The sequence below is a fragment of the Acomys minous genome (genome assembly GCF_964271855.1).
Source record: "Acomys minous genome assembly, chromosome: 2".
In the NCBI taxonomy this organism is placed as follows: Eukaryota; Metazoa; Chordata; class Mammalia; order Rodentia; family Muridae; genus Acomys; species Acomys minous.
This window is the reverse complement of record NC_140484.1, coordinates 132,895,004-132,917,393: the sequence shown is the minus strand read 5'-3', so window position 1 is coordinate 132,917,393 and position 22,390 is coordinate 132,895,004. Positions and strand designations below refer to the sequence as shown.

At 40.8% G+C, this 22,390-nt stretch overlaps 1 protein-coding gene across 2 annotated transcripts in view; it reads right to left on the bottom strand.

Moving 5' to 3' along the window:
- Positions 1 to 21,852, bottom strand: part of RAB6A (RAB6A, member RAS oncogene family) — a 33,973-nt gene extending 12,121 nt beyond the window's left edge. Inside the window, exons 1-4 of one of the 2 annotated variants that reach the window (XM_084774040.1) lie at positions 21,154 to 21,852; positions 3,224 to 3,282; positions 1,648 to 1,701; positions 406 to 511 (exon numbers count right to left, since the gene is read on the bottom strand). In XM_084774040.1, coding sequence (XP_084630166.1) covers positions 406 to 511; positions 1,648 to 1,701; positions 3,224 to 3,282; positions 21,154 to 21,223 — 289 coding nt within the window. In that variant the 5' untranslated portion in view covers positions 21,224 to 21,852. Of the gene's footprint in view, positions 1 to 233; positions 340 to 405; positions 512 to 1,647; positions 1,702 to 3,223; positions 3,283 to 21,153 lie in introns of both variants that reach the window. The other variant, XM_084774039.1, reaches the window with a different exon arrangement.
- Between the last annotated feature and the right edge of the window lie 538 nt (positions 21,853 to 22,390).

Genomic DNA, 22,390 nt, shown 5'->3' with positions numbered 1-22,390 from the left:
TACTATGAAAGCCTTGAAAAAGATCAATAAGATCCAAAGGACGATGTCTGAAAGTGAAAACTCTGACAGAGACATAGAGCATATTGGTACAAACATGGAGGCAGGGATCTCTGCCTGGCCTGTCTGGGATACAGTTTTTCATGCCAGTAAGGAAAACAAGCACAAGACAAAACATGCATGCCGCTAAGCTAAAGGTTGGAAGAAGATTAGAAATGCATAATCCCCCCACTCACTTGTGATATCATAAACAACAACTGCCACAGTGGAGTCGCGAATGTAGCTAGGAATCAAGCTCCTGAACCGCTCTTGACCTGCTGTGTCCCATAACTGCAATCGCACCTAACAACAAAATCAGTCAAACAAGCAAGACAAGTAAGAGAGGTCAACCCATGGCAGTATACCTACTTGTGATATCGTAAACTACTACGGCTGCAGCAGAGTCACGGATGTAACTGGGAATGAGGCTACGGAAACGTTCCTGACCCGCAGTATCCCACAGCTGCAGCCTGATCTGTGGGATGGGAAAAAATAAATAAAAAAACAAAAACAAAAACAAAAACTCCAAAAAATAATACTTAAAAAGAAATAATTTTTGTAGCATGAGTGGTAGACAACTCATGGAGAGGTTAAAAGCAGGGGAATGAAAACATTAAAAACAAAAACAAAAACAAAAAAACCTCCTTTCTAAAAAGGGAGCAGTTATTACAAACTTCCTTGTTCTAAAGGTATAATCACTGAAAATGATTTGTGAAAGATTTCATAGAATCAGAAATAAGACTTTCCCCCATCTCCCTGTAACTTTGACTCTCAGTATCTTCCAAATGATCTTTTGATGTTCAAATACTAAGCATAAAAAGAAGAATGAAGGTAAATGTTAGTGAAAACCTCAAGCTATCAGATGATAGAGTAAGAAAGCACTGCTTCTCTGAAAGCCTCTCTAAAGCTAGAATGAGTCTTTCCCAAGCCTGTGACTACTATGCTTTGTTTCTCCTATGTATTTGAGCCTAGACGGTGTAGCTAATGGGGAAGAGGGAAGAAAAAGAAGAAGAGAGAATAAATTTTTGTAATCTTACATAATTTCTTTACTTTTTTCCTGTCACATCCACATTATAGAAAATTCTAATAAGTTTTCTTACACATAATAAACATCCAAAAAGCCCCATATGCTTCAGAAATAAGGTAAAATATCAGAGATAACTTAATATTTTGGGAGTTTTAAGTTATTACTGATTAAATGATAGTAATCTCTTCAAGGAGGAGTAGGCTAAACTATAATTTTTTAAAAAGTAACACTCAATATAGAAGATTAAAAATCTGAATCTTTTCTGAATGACCTGACTCGTGTTCAAAATGTTTTAAAGCTGTTCTAATTTCTTCATGAAAATTCATTTAGCTGTCTTATAAAGCTATCTGTTGTCCTTTTTCTAAATCAGGATTTTACTAAGAAATTTTGACTTTCTTCCTTTGTATGTTAAATGGAAATAAAAAATCAGAGTGCCAAAACAAACTCCGTAGTAAATTTTTCTCAAGATCTAATTTGGCAAGTTTGCAAAGTACTTTGATGGTGACATTTACTGATTACAGCTGTGATCCTCACTTTCTAGCCTGGAGTGTTGCAGAAAACTGCACACTGAAAACACTACTCACTGTTCGATCCTCCAAGTACATTGTTTTTGATAAGAAGTCAATGCCAATTGTTGCCTATAAAACAAACAAAAAAGTTAGCAAGTACTAGTTTGGTGGTAGCCAGCAGTTTAAGATACAAAAAAAATATAGACGTAAGCACACTTTAGCCAAGAGAATGAACATGCCCAAGTTAACTGTTTCCATGTACTAAGCACTTACTCCGTGCTGGAGACTAATTACTTCAGGCCCTTTATGTGATCAACTCTCATCCTCATTCATGAAAGATAACTTATCTCATACCAATTTTTCTCATTTTATAGAGAACAAGACAATCTGAGTATCTTAATGTTCCCCAGCCAGAATGGCTGTTATATGCCCCAACAGCAATTTTATGAAATTAATTTTATGTTGCTATAAACAGAGCAGTGCCTAAACTTCCTACATAACGGCTTGTTCTGGTATCACAGAAAGCCAGAGACCTACAAATATGATTGACAAAAGGACATAATTCTTCTAATATAGAAGTAGTGTGTTAAAGTAAGGAAACAACACAGAGAAACCCTGCCTTGACAAACCAAAACAAACAAATAAAAAAACAAAAATTTCTTTTTATCATTCAGCAATAAGTTTCTCCTATGATCCAAACACAGTGTAAAATACTGTGTGCCTGGTTAAATAATAAGACTGTTTTTGGTTTGGTTTGGTTTTTCAGGACAGGGTTTCTCTGTGTAGCCTTGGCTGTCCTGGACTTGCTTTGAAGACCAGGCTGGCTTTTTTTTTTTTAATTGTTTTTTTGCAACTTGTAGACCAGGCTGGCCTCAAACCCACAAAGATCTGCCTCCTTCTGCCTCCCTAGTGTGCCAAACAATGGACTTTTAAAAGACAAAAACTAGAAAGAAAAGTGAACATTAAGGAAGTTTACAATTAAATAGGAAGATAAATTAAAATTAACTGGGACATGGGGATGAAGAGACAGCTCAGCAGTGAAGAGCCGTTCTCTTGCAGGAAGGCAGGTTCAATTCCTTGCATTCACATGGTGGTACACAATCATCCATCCGTAACTCCAGTTCTGGGGATTCAATGCCTTCTTCTGACCCACACAGCACAAAGCATGCACATGGTGCACATAATTACATGCAGCCAAAACACTCATATAAAACAAAATGAGTAAATCCAATTTTTAAAAAAGAGGAAAAGGGGGGAAAAATAGCTGTGTGCTGGCATGTCCCTCCCTGCTTATGATCCATTGATGAGGCGGGAACTAGTTAGTCCACTGTAACTTTCCTGTCATGATGGCCTGAATCCTCTGACATCATAGCCTGAAATAAATTCCCAAAATGGAATCTAAGACTTGGATGAATTCTCTATAAAAAACAAAAACAAACTAATATCACTTCTAATTCCCTCTAAGATGAGACTAAAAATAACTTTTCAATAGACTTTGAAAGAAGCAAACTAAGGCTGGCTATGGACAAAATCATTTGTATTTTGTGTTTATGTAACAACTTATACATTCATGTGAATAAATAAACTTTTAAAAATGCCGTAAACATTCTTTTTAACATTAAGAGATAATAAATTGGCAAAAACAAAATACCTGATAGGTGTTGTCAAAGCTGTCATACATGAATCTGGTGATCAAGGATGTCTTTCCAACTGTAAGAAAAAAGAAAGAAATTTGCATTAGGTTCCCAGGCACTGCTCAAAGAATTGCAACTAAATTGAATGAAAAATACATTCAATGGTTTTATCCAAAGTTTGCTGACAGGACTTTCTCAAAGATCTCTTCATACTAAAGGCACAGGCAAAAGGTATTTAGCTAGAAATTGAGGAAAATGAAGAGACAGGATGGAACAAAACAATCATGTTGATGTTTCAAAATCACAAAAGCAAAAGCAGGTATTGCTTGGGCCCAGCAGGAGGAGGAAACAAACAAAACAAACCTCATAGCAGCTCATGCTCAATGTTAGTCAATCAAATGTAATCCATAGGCGTGAAAAGCAGCAAAGACAACAGTCCTGACATGGGCTATCCAACAGTCCTGACACGGCTCTCAGGGCTCTAAGCTGAAGACCAGAAGGACGGTATGCGAAGCTGTTCTGAAACTCATCTCAAGCTCAGATCAGTTACCATCTGGCATATTCTGTTTGACTGGTTACAAAGACCTACAATATTAATTTTTTGCTATTAGCCCAGGCTAGCCTTAAACTCACTATGTAGCCTGGATTGGCCTCAAATTTGTGGCCATTTTCTTGCCTTGGGTCTCTGGGGAACTAGGATTATAAGCATGTAACACTGTCTGGCTATAATTCAACTCTACATTTTTTTTTAAAGGAAAAAAAAAGCTACCAGACTGAAATAGTGAAGTACCAGGAATTTCCTAACTAATGAGTACATTCTCCAAGAACAAAACCACATCTAATTATTTTGCTTTTCTCCAGTCACTTCACATAGACTCTAATACAAAACAAATGTAAGAACCAGGTAGATCTGTGAGTTAAAGCCCAGCCTAGTCGACAATATGAGTTCCAGACTAACTAGGGCTACATAATGAGAATCTGTCTCAAAAAAAAAAATAAAAAAAAAATAAAAAAAGTAACACATTCTATGAGTTAGAAAGAAACCAGGTTAACAAGCTTCTCAAATGTCAATATTTAGGCAAGGATAAAAACCATACCCAGGGCCGGGTGTGGTGGCGCACGCCTTTAATCCCAGCACTCGGGAGGCAGAGGCGGGTGGATCGCTGTGAGTTCGAGGCCAGTCTGGTCTACAAAGTGAGTCCAGGACAACCAAGGCTACACAGAGAGACCCTGTCTCAAAAAACTAAAAAAAAAAAAAAAAAAACCATACCCAGTCATCGACATTTTAATATAATTATAAATCAGTTGTTTTCTTTTAAAAAAATATTTCTTTTGGGTTGGAGAGATGGCTCAGAGGTTAAGAGCATTGTCTGCTCTTCCAGAGGTCCAGAGTTCATTTCCCAGCAACCACACTGTGGCTCACAACCATCTATAAAGAGGCCCTCTTCTGGCCTGCAGGTGTACATGCAGGTTGAGCACTGCATAATAAATAAATAAATAAATCTTTAAAAAATATTTATTTAAGCTTAAATTATGTGTATATGTAAGTACCTGTCCATGTGTAGAAGGGATATATGCATGTAAGTGCAGGTGCCTAAAAGGTCAGAGGTCATGAATCTACCAGACACTGGAGTTACTGGTAATTGTCAACAGCCTGAAATGGGAACAGAACTCAGGTCCTCTACAAGAACAGTTGTGTTCTTAACCTCTGAGACATCTTTCCAGCCCTAAGTTTTTATTTGAATACAACTTTTAAAGATTAGACCTTGACTTCTTTTTGGAGGAGGGCAGGGAAAGGAGAGCGGGGTTCAAGACAGAGTCTCACTATGTTGTCCTGGCTGTCCTGGACTGGCCTTGAACTCAGAGATCTGCCTGCCTCTGCTTCCCAAATACTGGGATTAAATGCATGCGCCACCCCTGCCCAGGCTGACTTCTATATTTACTTCTGCATTTCTTTATTTTATTTTATTTGTTCATGTATCTTATGTATATGAACATTCGGTCTTCATGCACATCAGAAGGAGGAATCGTATCCCATTACAGGTGGTTGTGAGCCACCATGTGGTTGATGGGAACTAAACTCAGAACATCTGGGAGAGTAGCCAACGCTCTTAACTGCTGAGGTATCTTTCCAGCCCACCCTCTTCATTTCTATACCATGTGAAAAAGCTGAAGGAAAAAAATACCTTTCAGAATATAAGGCCAAAATGCAAGAAATAATTAATTTATAAAGGTAGAAATAAAACAATTTTTAAAATTAAATTTATATAATAACATCAAAAGGAAAAATATCCAAGTCAGTATGGACCACATAGTGAGTTCTAGGCTAGCTTGAGCTAGAATAAGACCCCAGCCTCCACCCCCCCCTTGCAAAACCAAAACAAACCAAAACAAAACAAAAAAAACAAAAAAACAACAAAAAAACCCACCTCTCCTTTAAAAAATGATTGATATTTTTGTACACACACACAATTTAATTTTATTCTATTTTATGTGTACGGGTGTTCTATGATGATTATGCACCACAACATTTGCTCTACTCAGAAATTTTAAAACATTCTTTATATGTAAAGTATGTTATCTTCACGTATGTCCCATGTACTATGTGCCCAGAAAGTCAAGAAGAAGGCACTGAATCCTCTGAACTGGAGTCACAAAGGACTATGAATTGTTATGTGGTGCTAGGATTGAACCTGGGAGTTCTGGAAGAGCAGCCAGTGTTCTTAACCACTGAATCATTTCTCCAGGTCCAAATAATCTTTTTGATGTTTTTTGTGACAGGGTTTCTCTGTGTAGCCTTGGCTGTCCTGGAACTCCCTCTGTAGTCCAGGCTGTCACAGAACTCAGAGATCTGCTTGCTTCTGCCTTCTTAGTGCTGGGATTAAAGGTGTGCACCACCATGCCTAGAAAAATAAAGAAACCTTAACGGCGTGTGTAAGACCTCAACAAAATACTCTGAGAGAAAAAGAACAAAGAACCAAAATAAACAAACACGCCTAAATAAATGGAAGGATATATTATATAGCTGAGGAGATGGTTGCCCTTGCAGAGGAGGTTCGATTCCCAGCACCTGACTCCAGTTCCAGGCTGTTTCTCTCTTCTGGATTCTGAGAGCACCAGGCACCAACTTGACGCACAAACATGCATGTAGGCAAACCATATGCACACATCAAATAAATAATTAAAAAAACAAAGAATCAATGCTAAATGACTCCCTAAATCACACACAACACAAGCCCAGTCATAACTGCTTTTTGAAAAGACTACTAAGTGAGTTCAAGGCCAGCCTGGTCTACAAAGTGAGTCCAGGCTAGTCAAGGCTACACAGAGAAACCCTGTCTCGAAAAACCAAAAAACAAAAACAAAAGAAAAGACTACTAAATCAATTCTAAAGTTTATTTACAAGTACAAATAATTTAGAATAGTTAGAATAATCCTGATAGCAGTGAACAACTTTAAATTTGACTTCAATAAAGTACCAGAGTCCAGACAATGTGATAGTGAATACTGGCTCAAAGGCAGAAAAACAGATCGATGGAACACAACTGGGTCTAGAAATAGATAAAGATCTCTAGGCAGTTGAACAAACATCTCTATCCCTCTTGAGACCAAAACTCTTATTTCCTGTGACTTACACCCTTCCCAAAAGGAGCAGAGATCAGGGTTTCTCTGTGTAGCCTTGGCGGTCCTGGACTCTCTTAGTGATCAGGATGGCCTGGAACTCACAGAGATCCACCTGCCTCTGCCTCCCCGAGTGCTGGGATTACAGCCAGCTCCCACTTTATATCTTGAGGCAGGGTCTACCTGCACTAGAACTTGCCTTTAAGGCTATGCTGGCTGGCCAACAAGGTCCTGAGGTTCTCCCATTTCTACCTCCTCAGTGCTGGAATTTTATGGGTGCACCCTGTCCAGGTTTTAGTTTTGTTTTTTAATTAAACAAACAACAAACAAACAAAACCCCAACCAACCAAAAACAAAACAAAACAAAAACAAAAACAAAAAACCAAACCATCTGGCAGTAGTGGTGCACACCTGTAATCCCAGCACTTGGGAAGCAGAGCCTTTGAGTTTGAGGCCCACCTGGTCTACATAATGAGTTCCAGGACACCCAAGAGTACACAGAGAAACCCTGTCTCAACAAAACAAAACAAAGCAAAACAAACAAAAAACCAAAGCAAGCCAGGTGAAGTGGCGCAAGCCTTTAATCTCAGCATTCAGGGAGGCAGAGGCAGGCAGATCCTGTGACTTCAAGACTAGTCTGGTCTACAAAGGGATTCCAGGACAGCAAAGGCTATACAGAGAAACCCTGTCTTAAAAAAACCAGCCAACAAACCAAACCAAAACCAAACCAAACAAAGCAACTCCTCTGGCCTCTGTGGGCACTTGCACTCATACATATACCCAACTAAAAACAATAAAAAGGATAAAAATAGGAAAAGTAAAAGTCCTTTCACCAATGACCTGATTTTATGTTTAAAATGCTATGGACTCTATCATCAGAAAACTCTTAGATCTGATACTTTCAGTAAAAGTCGAAGATACTAATTAACACACTGATCTGTAGCCTTTTCATACCAGTAACAAAATTACAGAAGGAAAATATACTACTTAAATTTTAAAAAATTAAAGGAACAAATTATTTTCATCTTTTCTTTTTATTTTTATATGCATGGATGCTACCCCCCACCCCCACCCTCTGCCTCTGGCTTCCGAGTGCTGAGATTAAAATAACCCAGCTAATTTCAACTTTCATCAAAAGAAAGCCGGGACAGTTGTGACACATTGCTGTGAATTCAAGGCCAACCTAGTCTACAAAGCCAGTCCAGGATATAGAGAAACCCTGTCTCAAAAATACAAAAACAAACAAACAAACAAAAAACAACAAAACAACAACAAAAAAAGCTGGGCAGTGGTGGCACACACACCTGTAATCCCAGCACTTGGGAGGCAGAGGCAGGCAGATCACTCTGAGTTTGAGGCCAGCCTGGTTTACAAAAGAGTCCAAAGCAGTCAAGGCTACACAGAGAAACCCTGTCTTGAAAACAAACAACAAAACAAAAACAAAAAACAAAAAAGGAAAGAAACAAACAAAAAACCACCTTAGAACCTTATCTACAGCCATTATTACTGTAGTGTCCTAACAGAAAAATTTTTGTTTATGTTTCTGTGTATGGATGTTTTGACTGCATGTATGTCAGTGTACAATGTGCATCCAGTGGCTTTGGAGACTAGAAGAGGGTGTTTGATCCCTGGGACTGGAACTGCAAATGTGGGTACTAGGAGTCAAACCTTGGTTCTTTGGAAGGGCAGCCAGTGCTCTTGACCACTGAGCCATCTCACCGTTCCCTATTTGGGATTCTTTTATAAAACTTTCTTTTCCCCTTTACTTAAATATTTACAATAATATTGACTCATAAATACTTTAATTCTGTAGGTTCAGAACTAATCAACAATTATTCTGTTGCTGAAAGTACTCCAGCTTTCTCCATTGAGAACTTTTTCAGAATGGATCTAGTTTTGTTTTGTAATGCTGAGATCAAACCCAAGGCCTTGCACATATTCAGCAAGTGCTCTGCTACTTCACTTCTGCCCCCTCTCTCAACATGCTCCCTTCCTCTTTTAAGCAGCTTCTCACATTTTGCCATCATCAGCAACTCCAGGAACAGCCATGTTCCAGTCCAAAAGTCAATCACTCAGAAAAGCTCTGAGCTTTAAGGAATAAGTGGATCGTGAATTATAACTGTAAGGCATTCACAACAGAACATGGTATGTAGTAAGTAAGCGAACATTAGTAGTACCCGGAAATAAGAACAAAACTAGATTTAATTTAAAACAAAAAATTAGTAGTGAAGTTGGATACAGCAGCTAAGAGCACTGACTGCTCTTCCAGAGGACCCTAGTTTGATTAGAAGAATCCACATGGTAGCTCACAGCTGACCTTAGTTTTATTCCCAGCCACTCATGTGACAACTCAAAACTGTCCCAGAGGATGCGACACACTCTTCTGGCCTCCATGGGCACCAGAGACATAAATGGTGCACAGACATACATGTAGATAAAACATCTATACACATAAAATGACAGTAATTTTTTAAATGTTAGTAGTTTTACAGTAAAGATAAATATTTACCATTACAGTTGTCAGGAAGTGCTAGATGGATTTTATGTTTGTTGCAAAATATTATACATTGTAACTTGTTAAAGATGCCATAGTAAAATATGAGTAGCTTAAACAACAGAAATTAATTCTCTCACACTTCTGGAGACTTGGTTCCTTCTACGGGCAAGTCTGCTCTAATCCTTTTCCACAGCTTCTGCTGGTTTTCTGCCAATCCTTGGCATTCTTTGGTGTACAGAGTTTCAACATGATCTTGAGCATTTGGTGTTCCCCACTCAGTATAAATGTGGTTAAGTTTCCCCTTTATTAGGCTATCAATCACACTGCATTAGGATCATACCCCAATATTATCTCAGTCCAAGCAGGCACTTAACTTGAAATCCTCATGCTTCAGCCTCTGAAATGCTGTAATTACAAGTGTTATGTATACCATAAAAATATAAAGATCTATGTTGTTCTTTTCTGTATATGAGTGTTTAGCTTGCACTGTGTGTATGTACGGTGCCCTCAGAGGCCAGAAAGCATGGTATCTCCTGGAACTGGAGTTACAGATGGTTGTGAACCACTGTGTGGGTAATGAGACGGAGCCCTGGTCTTCCTGACCAGCAGTCAATGCTCTTAGACATTGAGCCATCTCTCCAATCTCTTCAGCCTCAATTATACTATAGATTTCCCCCCCAAAGAGTGCATACATGTATTTCTGAAGAGATATTCTTTAATTTTAATAGAAGAGTTAGACCAGGAAAAAAGTTTACTAACTGGACAAGTTACTGAAGTTAAAGTAAATGTAAAAATAAAGTCCCCAATCATAGCATTGTTATACTACACAGCACAAATACAGAACAGTTCTCACACTTCAGAGTTCAACTGGGCACCACTAATCTACAGAAATCAGAACTCAAAATAGTACATTTTTAAAATCAAAAATACATAAAAAGTATCACTAAAAGGAAGGTTTCTGTGAACAACCATATGTATACACAAATGTCAAGAATATCTCAATGATGTCTTCAATCTTTTAGGAACCACACCAATAAACTGTTTTAAAATGACCCACTTTAAGCCAGGAATGGTAGTTCATGCCTCTAATCCCAACACTTGGGAGGTTAACGTGCTATGGGCTCAAAACTAGGCTAAGCTACAGCATAAGTCCGTCTCCAAAACAAAGGGAGAGAGAGTGCAAGATGGCTCAGCATGTTAAGGTGTTTATCACCAAGTCTAATAACCTGAGTTTGATCACCAGAACCTACATGGTAGAAAGAGAAAGACCCTACAAGTATCTTCTGACTGCCACAATCACCATACCATGTGTGAGTGCAGGCACATACATAAACAATAAGTAGATATAGCTTTTAAATGAATAAAAAAAAACCAGACTTGGGGGGTATATCATGTGGGTACATTAGTAGTTTGTGATATTCTCTGTACTTTATATATTAGAAATTTCTCATAATTAAAAAGAAAAATGTATTTTTAAACCTTTAAAATCTCTATGTGCATTGGTGTTTTGCCTGCACTGGTCTTTGTGAGGGTGTCTGATGCCTGGGAACTAGGGTTACAGACAGTTATGAGCTGCCATGTAGGTACTAGGAATTGAACCTGGCTTCCTTGGATGAGCAACCAGTGTGCTCTTAACCACTGAGCCATCTCTCCAGCACTAAGAGAAGATATATAAAGAATGTAAAAACATATGATTAAACCACAAATTAATAATAGTAGTAGTAGCAGCAGCAGCAGCAGTAGTAATAATATCCACAGGATATCACACTGTAGACCAGGCTGGCCTCAAGTTTTTGAGTGTGGAAATTGCAGGTATGGGCAGCCAAGACAGTCTTTAATTTTCATTTAATTTTATTAAAAAATATTACTTTATGTGTATGAGTGTTTTGCCTACATGTATGCCACGCCAAAAGAATCCAGAGGAGGATGTTGGATCCCCTGGAACTGAAGTTACAGGTGATTGTGAGCTGCAATCTGGGTGCTAGGAACAGAACCAAGACCTGGGAGAACAGCCAGTATTCTTCACCACTGAGCCGTCTCTCCAATCCCTGGCTTTAATTTTTCAATCCATCATACTTACTGTCATAGGGTTTCTATTGCTGTGATAAGCACCATGACCATAAGCAATTTAGGGAGAAAAGGGTTACACTTCCACATCACAGTCCATTGTGGAAGAAGGAACTGAAGAAACATCCATGGAAGAACATGCATACTGCACGCTCCCATGCTTTGCTACCTTTCTTATACAGCTCAGGACTACCTGCTCAGGGGCAGCACTACCCATGGGGGGCTATGCTCTCCCACATCATTAAAAAAAAAAAAAAAGCCCAAAAGGTTTGTCTATAGCCCTATCCAATAGAGGTGTTTTCTCAATCAAGATTCCCTCCTCTCAACTTGTATCAAGTTGCCAAAAAACTAGCCAACACACTTGTGAAGCCCCAACTCCCCAAAACTCTACTGAAACTGTTTTCTTTAAAAAAAAAATCACTAATTGATTCTTATTAACTCAACTGCCCATTTTGTTTTGGTTTGGTTTTTTTGAGAGTTTCTCTGTGTAGACCTGGATGCACTGGAACTTACTCTTGTAGCCCCAACTGACCTCAAACTCAAAAGATCTATCCTTCTCTGCCTCCTAAGTGCTGGGATTAAAGGCTAGCACCACCATGCCCAGCCCCAGTGGTCTTTCTTAAAAGGCACCATTTTCTTCAATGAGTCACTGACTGTAAACTGACTCTAGACACTTAGGAGATTTCTCCTCCTAGGTTAAATTTCCTCAATCTTGCTTTATTTTTATTTTGGCTTTTCTTTTCATGTGTCTTTCATATATACAACTCCAAAGACATCCTGGTACTGAGTAAGGTAAAAGTCACTTGCTAGATGGATTTAGGGGAGTCAGTGATCTCTATGACCCTCATCCCAATGTGGCCACATTGAATTACATTTCCATTTTATGTTATTCACTACTTTTAATTATTAAAAATTCTTGAATGCTGCTAATTCACTATAAAATAAGCTAAAAGTATGGTTATGAACAATAAATTCATAACCCAGGCATAGCTCACACTTATAGTCATAGTATTCAGGAGACTAAGGCAGAAATATCCCAAGTTCCAGATCAGCCTGTGCTATATAGAGAAAGGAGGTTGTGTACATGGGGAGACAGATAAAAACACAGAGAAAGAAAGCCATTTACTGGGGCCAAGGATAAAGCACAGCTAGGGAAGTGTTTGCCTAAGTTGCATATATAAAGTCCTTGGTTCAATGATCAACATGGCACAATAGTGAGACCCTATCTCCTCCAGCTACCTCCCTAAACCAACAATGACAATAGTGGACTGGGGAGAGAGCTCGGTCAGTAGGTGCTTATACAAGCCAAGCAAGAGGATCCAAGTTTGATCAAAAAAGAAAGTTCAAAGGGGGAGAGGGGCTAGCCATGCCGGCATCTGCTTATAATCTCAGCACTGGGAAGGAAGAGGCAAGTGGTTCCTGGGGCTCCCTGGCCTGTCAGCTAGCCTAGCCTAACCAATAGGTGCCAAGTCAACGAGAAACAGGGGGCACAAGCCCTAACGTTATCTTCTGATCTTCACACACAAGCACTCACATACATACAAACACATATATACTCACAACACACACAGGGGAAAAACAAAACAAAACAATGTTAACCAGGATTACATACTTTCCAGAAAGGTTAAAAAACAAAACAAAAAACCGCTGCCCCCCCCAAAACCCGCCCACAACTCAAATGAGTCTACAAGTAAAATCCCATATTATCTGTAGAGGAGATAAAAAACTTAAAAATTTAGGGGCTGGAGAGATGGCTCCGAGGTTAAGGGCACTGACTGCTCCTCCAGCAGTCTTGAGTTCAATTCTCAGCAACCCCATGGTGGCTCACAACCATCTATAATAAATAAATCTTTAAAAAAAATTTAGCCAAAAAATCACTAATATTTTGAGGACTTCAGACAGGATATAGATAAAAGAGAAATGAATTTACAAAAACCTATGTGGCTGGAGAGATGGTTCAGTAAGTGGGGTTTAGAGCACGTGCTGCTTTTCCCAAGAACCCAAAAGGTTTGGTTCCTACTACCTACACTGTCCCTAACTCCCAACTGTCTCTAACTCTAGTTCCAGGGGATTCGTCACTCTTCTGACCTCTGAGGACACCAGGCATGCCTAAGGTTTTGCAAAATATACATGCAAGCAAATTATTCATACATGGTGGGGCCTGTCTTTAATCTCAGTACTAAAAAATGCAGAGGTAGGCAGATTTCTGTAATTCGAGGGCAGCCCAGCACACATAGCAAGTTCCAGGTCAAACAGTGCTACACAGTGAGTTCTCATCTCCAATTAAAAACATAATTTAAAGGTGCTTGCTGCTACCCAAATTCACTATGTAGACAAGGCTGGCCTGACTCACCTGCCTCAACCTCTGAAATGCTGGGATTACAGCAGTGTATTACCATGCCTGCCTGTTCCTGTCTTTTTCAAAAGAAAATTAGGGGCTAAAAAGAACAGCAAGTGTTCTTAACTATTGAGGCAACTTTTTAGTCCTTAATTTTTTCTTTCTTTTTTGAGGCCATCTGGCCTACTTGAGACCTTGCCTTGGGAGATGGGGTGGGGAATAATTGCTATGTAAGCATGATGTTCTGAGTTCACGCCTCAGCACTAGTGGAAAAGGCTGGGTATGTTCGTTATCCCAGGGATGGGAAGGAAAAGAGACCAGTGAATCCCTAGCGTTTACTGGCTGGCCAGCTAGCCAAACTGACAAATTCCAAGTTCCAATGAAAAACTAAGAATAAGGTGGATGCCTCCTGAGGAGGAACACCTGAGGCTGACCATATACAAATGCATACACACATGGGCTAGAGAGATGGCGGAGCAGTTAAGAGCCCTTGCTCCTCTTCCAGAGGACCTAGGTTCAAGTCACAGCACCCACACGGCAGCCCACAACTGTCTCTTAACCCCAGTTAAGTGGGATCCAATGTCCTCTTTTGATCTCAGTGGGCCATAGTAAATGCATGCATTCACCCACATATGCACACTCACACGCCCTTAAAAAAAGAAAAAGAGCCGGGTGCAGTGGCACAGGTTTGTAATCCTAGCAATCAGGGAGGCAGAGGCAGGCAGATCCCTGTGAGTTCAAGGCCAGCTTAGTCTACAAATCCAGTCCAGGACAGCCATGGCTACACAGAGAAACCATGTTTAGAATCCCACCGCCCACCTCCCCAAAAAACCATAAAGAGATAAACAGAAACCTTTTGTTTGTTTGTTTTTCAAGACAGGATTTTTGTGCTAGGCCAGGCCAGCCTCGAGCTCACAGATCTGCCTGCCTCTGCCTCCTGAGGGCTGAGATTAAAGGCACGCGCCACCACACCCAGCTAGAAATAGTTTTTTTACTGTTACTTGCCATCCCCTCACAGGTACTTGGAATAGAGTTTAAGTTGCAAGTCCTCGTACATGCTAGGCAAGAACTCTATCAATGAAATGTTTCTCCACTCCTTCACTTTCTACTAGGATTAAAAAAAAGCACACCACCACACCCAGACCTTTTTGGTGCTTTTTCCCCCTAAACATTTTTTTAGATTTAATTTATGTGTATGTTCGTTTCACCTGCATGTATGTGGACCATGTGCATAACCAGTGCCCAGAAGGCACTGACTCCCCTGAACCTTCAGTTATAGATGGTTGTGACTCAGGCTTGGAACCAAGGCTGGGCTCTCTGCAAGACAAATGCTTCTAAATGGTGAGGTATCTCTTCAGTTCCATGCCTTTTTTTGAGAGTCTCACTATACAATTCTGCTTAGCTTTGATTCATTATATAACCCATGTTTTCCTCAAACTCACAGCAATCTTCTTGTCTCAACCTCCCAAGCTGGGATTACATTCCAAACTCCAGGAAGTAGTAATGTAGGAACTGGGGAAATGGCTTAGGCAGTAGAGCAATTGTGAGAATTGGACCTTAAAAGAGAAAAAGAAGCCGGGCGTGGTAGTGCAAGCCTTTAATCCCAGCACTCAGGAGGCAGAGGCAGGCGGATCACTGTGTGTTCAAGACCAGCCTGGTCTACAAAGCAAGTCTAGGACAGCCAAGGCTACACAGAGAGACCCTGTCTCCAAAAACCAAAAGGAGAGAGAAAGAGAGAAAAGGCAGGGTTACCATGTATACCTACAATGCCAGCATTTCAGACACAGAGATGTCTAGATGAATTGGTAAACTTTAGGTTCAGCAAGAAACCTTGGCATAAATAAGGTAGGGCTAGCAAGATGGCTCAGTGGATGAGAGGAGAGCCTGGAATTCCTGAACCTCTTACTCTACCTACTGAGTACTGAGATTACAGGAAAATACCATCATTTGTGGTTGGATTAGCAGTTCTACAAATTGTTGAGGATATTAAAGAATTCCGTTTATGGAGATTATATCAGTATTTACTATGCTGAAATCTATCTATGAAAAGCTAAAGTACTTAATTTATCTAAAATAGTAATATATCTATCTCATTGCATGTTAATGTAATTTTTATGAAAACTGCTACAAACAAAACTTTAGTGAGAGTGGCAGTGTTTTACATAAGTTGCAAAGCTCCTGAATGTTTAACTGACTAGAGGACAGCTATATTCTTACAGCAGTCTCACAGGCCAGGTAGGCTCTGGGAAACTACCCTAGATACTTATAAGGTAATAAGAGTGAAAAAGCATGTAACATGTTAATATTCTAGATCCATATAGGATTTATGCTCCAGCCCCCCACATGCCCCCCACAGGGTCTTGTGAGATCTCTAGGGATCAGTAGATCAGTTTGAGAGCTACTGGATTAGATAATATCAGGCCATTTTGTCCTTCTTGCAGCTTCATTTTGCAAATTAAGAGACTCAAAGAAAGTATTTTCTGCATCTTATATTTAAACCTTAAAACTTGGTAGTGATTAAGAGCACAAAGTTCAAATTCTTAACGTTTGTACTAGCCACTGACCTTTGGCAAGTTACTCAACATTTTTTTGTTTCAGCTTCCTTATCTATAAAAATAATAAGCAGGACTTATATATAGTGCTATTATGAAGACTAATTAAATGTAAATTTTATTTAAGAGTCTTGTAAATACAACATTTAGTAAACAATTAAACAGTTTACTGAAAAATTTTAAGTGGTTTAATAGACTTTATCCATAAGGAATTTACAGGGAAAAAAAAAGCATAATACCCAATACAGCAGAGTGACCTATACTACACAACTATAGTGTTCAAAATTACTCATTTCTGACATCTTTTCTCTATTAGGTATACTGTGAACAGAAAAAAGATAATACCAAGTAAAAAAATAGGATTAAGTGTGCATGCCTCTTTGCCATCATGTTTCCTAATAATCAATATCAACTACATTTGCAGTAAAATCCATTGTAAACCACTTAATGACATTCCTAAAAGTCCCTCTGGATTTCCAGACAATAGCCTGGTAATAGCAAAAGAGTCTCCTGAAGGAGACTTTAGGACTTATGTAGGTTAACATTTCTTTACTGTCTACTACTAAAATAAAGAGAAAATAAGATTGCCAAGATTCGTGCCATTAACTAGATATACCAAATACTGAACAATTTGTCTTCATTACAGAGTACGGTATCTTTCATTTGAAAGGCTAAATAAAAATCACATGACTACATTATCTGTCTATTTGCCATACTTTTTTATATTATACTAACAGCAAAAAACCCCCAAAAAACAAAAACAACCCTGTTTAAAGAAAAAAGAGGGCTGGAGAGATGGCTCTCTGGTTAAGAGCACTGACTGCTCTTCCAGAGGTCCTGAGTTCAATTCCCAGCAACCACATGGTGGCTCAGAACCATCTATAGTGAGATTTGGTACCTTCTTCTGGCATGCAGGCATACATGCGGGCAAAATACTGTATGTAATAAGTAAATAAATCTTAAAAAAAAAAAGAAAGAAAAAAGTATAATATGCAGGTAAAAGAGTATTTTTAGCGAAATGGTAAAGCCTCTAAATTACTAGTTCCTCTATCCAAAAATCCAGCATCCAGAACAATATACATAATCAAATAATGTAAGAATATAATGTAATTACTAAATTAATTGCACAAGGGGAAAATGTAAATTTTAACCATAACAAAAAAAAAATAGACTATTAGCTTTGGCTACTATTACATTTAACTATTGTTCTGTCAACAAATATTTCTGAGCAGCTACCATGAGACTGGTTCTATGTTAGGCAATAGAGGAATCAATGAACATAAAAAGATGATAATTTTTATCTTCTGAAACTTGGATTCTGTTCTGCCCTGGAAAACAGACAAAACAAACACATAAAATATTATAAATGTGGTAAATGCTATTAAGGAAACAAGACTATGCCAAAGACTACAGTCTTTAAAAACTGAATTGTGGAATTCTAACAGACCTAAAAATAAATAATTCATTGCAAGTTACCTCAATGTAACATAGATTCTTCAGTCCTTTGCTAATGCATAAAAAAACTACAGACACTGATGGTGAAAACACAAATCAATCTTTCAGTGTCAAAACTATTGGATGGCATTACTTAGCAATATGATGACCTCAAAAGATAATTAACCTCACAGTTCCAAAGACCAAAAAGCATGCAAACATAATCCTAAAGTAAGCAAGTGAAATGTAGGAAGATATAACTTAATGTAATGTGGTATTCCGAAAGGAAAGCTGAAACAGAAAAAGAACATTATGTTTTTAAAACTAAGGAAATCCAAATAAACAATGAATTTTAGTTAATAATAAGAAATCAATACTGGGCCAATAATTTTAACAGATGCACCTTAAATTAGTAAGGTACTAGTTGGAAACAGGATGCAGGATGCACAGGCATCCTGTTACTATCTTATCCATTTTCTGTAAAACTACTACTACATACATAGATAAATCTAACAAGGCATTCTTTAATTCCCACTGGAAAGGCTGGAAAGGAATAGTTGATAATTTTCTAAAGAGAGAAGTCACAGAGCCTGAGAGGCTGATGCAAGAGGATCTTATAGCACCTATCACCACATAAACCAAACACAGAGGCCAACACCTGTAATCCCAGCACTGGGGTGGAGGCAGGAACGTCATTCAAGTCAAGCCTATATAGACCTAGCTCATGGCCAGCCTCACCACATGAGACTGCTTCAAAAGGAAATTCATTTTGAAATAGGGGGAAAAAGAAAGAAAAAGAGAAGAAAAACAAGTACAGTAGCTCACCCCTGAAATCCCAGCACTCAGAAACTGGTGGTTCACAACCATCTATAATGAGATCTGGTGCCCTCTTCTGGAGTGCAGGCACATATTTGGAGAGAATAATGTACAAATAATAAATACATCTTAAAAAAAAAAAAGTAATGAGCAGGGCATGGTGGCACACACCTTTATCCCAGCACTCGGGAGAGAGAAGCAGGCAGATTGATATGAGTTCGAGGCCAGCCTGGTCTACAAAATGAAGTCTAGGACAGCCAAGGCTACACAGAGAAACCCTGTCTTGAAAAAAAAACAACAAGCAAAAACAAAAAAAATCAAAACCAAAATGTTAAAAACATAAAAGGACAGAAATCTATTAAATGAAGTTACAGCAGAAGCCACTTTGGGTCTACAAAGTGAGTCCAGGATAGCCAAGATAGCACAGAGAAACCCTGTCTTGACCCTCCACCCCCAAATAAATAAACTAATGAAAAGGAAATGACAAGTCATAAAACTCTAATATAATTTACAACACAAACACTCAAGAAATTAAAAGGAAACCTGTACATAGTTCTAAGTTGAGATCTCTACTCATGCTAAGAATTTCAACAGAAAGATCAACGGATCTTCATGCCAACTAAATAGTCCGGTACCACAAGGTAACCACCAATCTCTACAGACTGTACAGTTTAATCCTGTTTATTAATAATGACCAATGAACTTTATTTCATTGGAAAAGTCCTGAAACTGTCATGTAACACTAACTGGATCAGGATCAAATTCATAGGTTTTCATCAAGTTACTCACCTAAGGAAAATCTTTTTTTTATTTTTTAAAATTTCATTATTACATTTATGTATTTATTTATTGTAGGTGGGTGTTCATGAGATCAGAGCACAACTTCTGGGAGTTGGCTCTCCCCTTCTACTGTATGGGACCTGGTGACTGCATTTTAAACTTGGTGAGTGCCTGTTCTACTCACTGAGCCAACTTGCTGGCCTGGAAATGTTTATACTTAAAGAAATACCCATAAGCAAACAAGAGGGAGACAGAATCTTTCCATCCTACAAGGTTACAAACCTAAACATATAAGAAGACAAATTATTTCCTAGGTCCTGCTGAAGGCAAAATTGCAACCAGTGTTAACCTGCTATAAAGTTCGAAATTGGTATAAATAGTTCAAGCTAGTAATAAAAGCTAAGAATATATTATCAGTTATACGCTTTCCACTCAAAATAATGTAATTCATAACCTCTTCTAAGATACCTAGTATTCAATTTTGATTATTTGGAACTAATCTCCAGCTGTCTTACTTTTAATGATGGTCAAGAAAAATGGGGGGTGGGGGTGGGGGTGGAGGGAAGTAACTCAGATCTCTGAATTACTGTTCAGTTTGTATAACAAAATAAAACTGTTGGCACAAGTAATCTTTGTGACAACTGTCACAAAATTAGGACGTGTATTAGGAAGTATAGCGAGTGCAGAACCTTGATCAGGTAAATGACAAATTACAATTTCACTCACAATACCCTATGACATATTAGGTATACATATTAAAAAAAAATCAGTTAGCTCAAATGGTACTTTAATCTAATTTAGAGATGATGGATCTATTACTACCCTTTTACCAAAAGGCAATCCTACAAAACAAAGATGTTTACTATTCTAAGCCTTCTCTCACATACATTTAAATATGTAATTGGAAAATACTCAAGAAGAAAATAATAATTAACATTTCACCCTTTAACCCTTGCTTGTATCATCATGAAGATACTCAAAGGATGTTTCATGTTGAAAGGAGAAAAAAGGTAAGTGAGATGAGATGAGAAAAATTCGAGGTAAACTGATCATGACATAGCATCTGGCACAGATCGAAAAGGCATCAACATTACCAAAAAGAATTGTCAGTGATGAAAATCAAAAGAAAATAAGGTTTTCCAGCCAGTCTCAACCCAAGGGACAAAAATTGTCACTGCCAATGCCACCTCTTTTCAAGTTGCCTCCAGTTGAAATATATTAACTCTCTAACCCTAACTAATTCTAGCGAGAATTGGTTTTGTGTTTTTTTTTTTTTTTTCTGTGACTACCACTTCCCACCTTCCGAGAGGGAGACGCGTACAACTCGGAGCCAAGCCTCGGGGGAAAACAACGCCCAGATCCCACCCTCCTCCACGCAAGGTTGAAGAGGGGGCCCCGTACCCCAGAGTTGGGGGTGGGGGTGGGGGTCTTCCAGGAGTGGGACCTCACTCCCAGTTCCAGTGGGAACCGGAAAAAAGAGCAAGGAATAAGGGTGGGGCCCCAGAATGCCGGCCCGGGTGAAGGAGACCACGTAGAGCTGAGAAAGAAAGGGATGGACAGGAGGCTGGGCGGGGTGAAGGCTGGCGAGGCCGGAGCAGCCAGAGAGGGCCCGGCTGCGGGCGGCGGAGTCCGGACGGAGAACCGGGGGATCTAAACTAAAAGCCCGATGGATCCTAGCGAGGAGGAGCCAGGGGACCCCGGGGAAGGGCGGAGGTGGCGGGGGGGGGGGGTGACGACCGGGAGTGGGGCCGGCGGGGAGCCTGAGCGGCCAGAAGGGCCGCACTGGGGGCGGTGCGGGGAAGCCGCGGCCCGCTGCCAGGAGCGGGGGAGCGGCGCACTCACCGCTCTGCTCCCCCAGGAACACCAGTTTGAATTTCCTCAGCGGATTCCCGAAGTCTCCGCCCGCGGACATGATGGAGCCGCCGCTGCCGCTTCAGTCCAGAGACCTCTTCCAGATCGCTGCAGCTCCAACCGGCTGACGGAGAGGGCCGAGCGGAAGGGCCGCCGCCGAGTCCTCTCGGCCCCTTCAGGGCCGGGCAGAGAGGGGCGAGGCTGAACGGAGAGCTCGTCTCCACCGACCGGCAGCCGTCGCCGTCGCCTCCCCGCAGAGTCGCCTAGCACCGGAGGCCCGCGGCCGCGAGGGGACGCAGGGCGGTGTCGGAGGCAGCCAGGGGTGCGCTCGGGCTTCGCTAGCCCAGCGCCGTTCCTTCCCTCAGAACGCGGCGCGGAGACTGAGGTGAGAGAGGAGGAGGGTGGCGGGGCGAGCGCCGCAGACGCGTCTGGGACCTAGCACGCGCAGCGCTCGGGCTCCCACCGCAGCCGCCGCCGCCGCCGCTGCAGCCCAACCCGCTCAAGTGCGCGAGCCTCTGGCGCGCTGCGGGGCGAGTCCCGGGCGCGAGCCTGCCGCCCCGCGGGCCTCGGGCGTGCGTGCCTGCGTGCCTCCGTGCGTGCGCGTGCGCGTGCGCGTGCGCGCCACCGCCAGTGCCTTCCTGGTTTCTCCAGCTCTCCCGGCTCCTCCCGTGCCGCGGAGAAAGGGGCCGATCAGGTTTCGACTAGCTTCTGGAGAAGCCAGGAGGAGGCGGGACGGAGTTCCGGGGGGAGGGGGGGGGGGTGGAGGGAAATGAACGCTTGCGTCCCTGACTAGCCGAGCCAATTAGAAAACGCGGACCCGCAGGCTGACTCTGAGTGAGGTGGCTGCGCGAGAGCGCGCGTGTTCTTCGTTCGGGAGGGGGGCGGCGGCGGGGGGGGGGGGGAAGGTGTAGGGTCTCGGCGGCCATAGGAAGTGTGGCGCGACGCACCGCGATTGGAGGAGGGAGGAGGGAAAAGAAGGTGGGACCGGAGGCGGAGCCGGAACCAAGGTGGAATGACCGCTGCTAGGCGTGGGTGGGGTTGGGTCGCGCGAAGGTGTTTCATAGGTGTTAATTCCTGAGTGTTGCTTTGCCTTCCTCAGTTCTGCATTTCACCCACTTGCTGTATCTTTCTAAACGTAATGCCTTGCTCAACGTCACCATATATCCATTCTCCTCCGTTGTTTCTTGGAGTTTCATAACTACCAGAAGTAAAGTCCTCTCCATTTTGT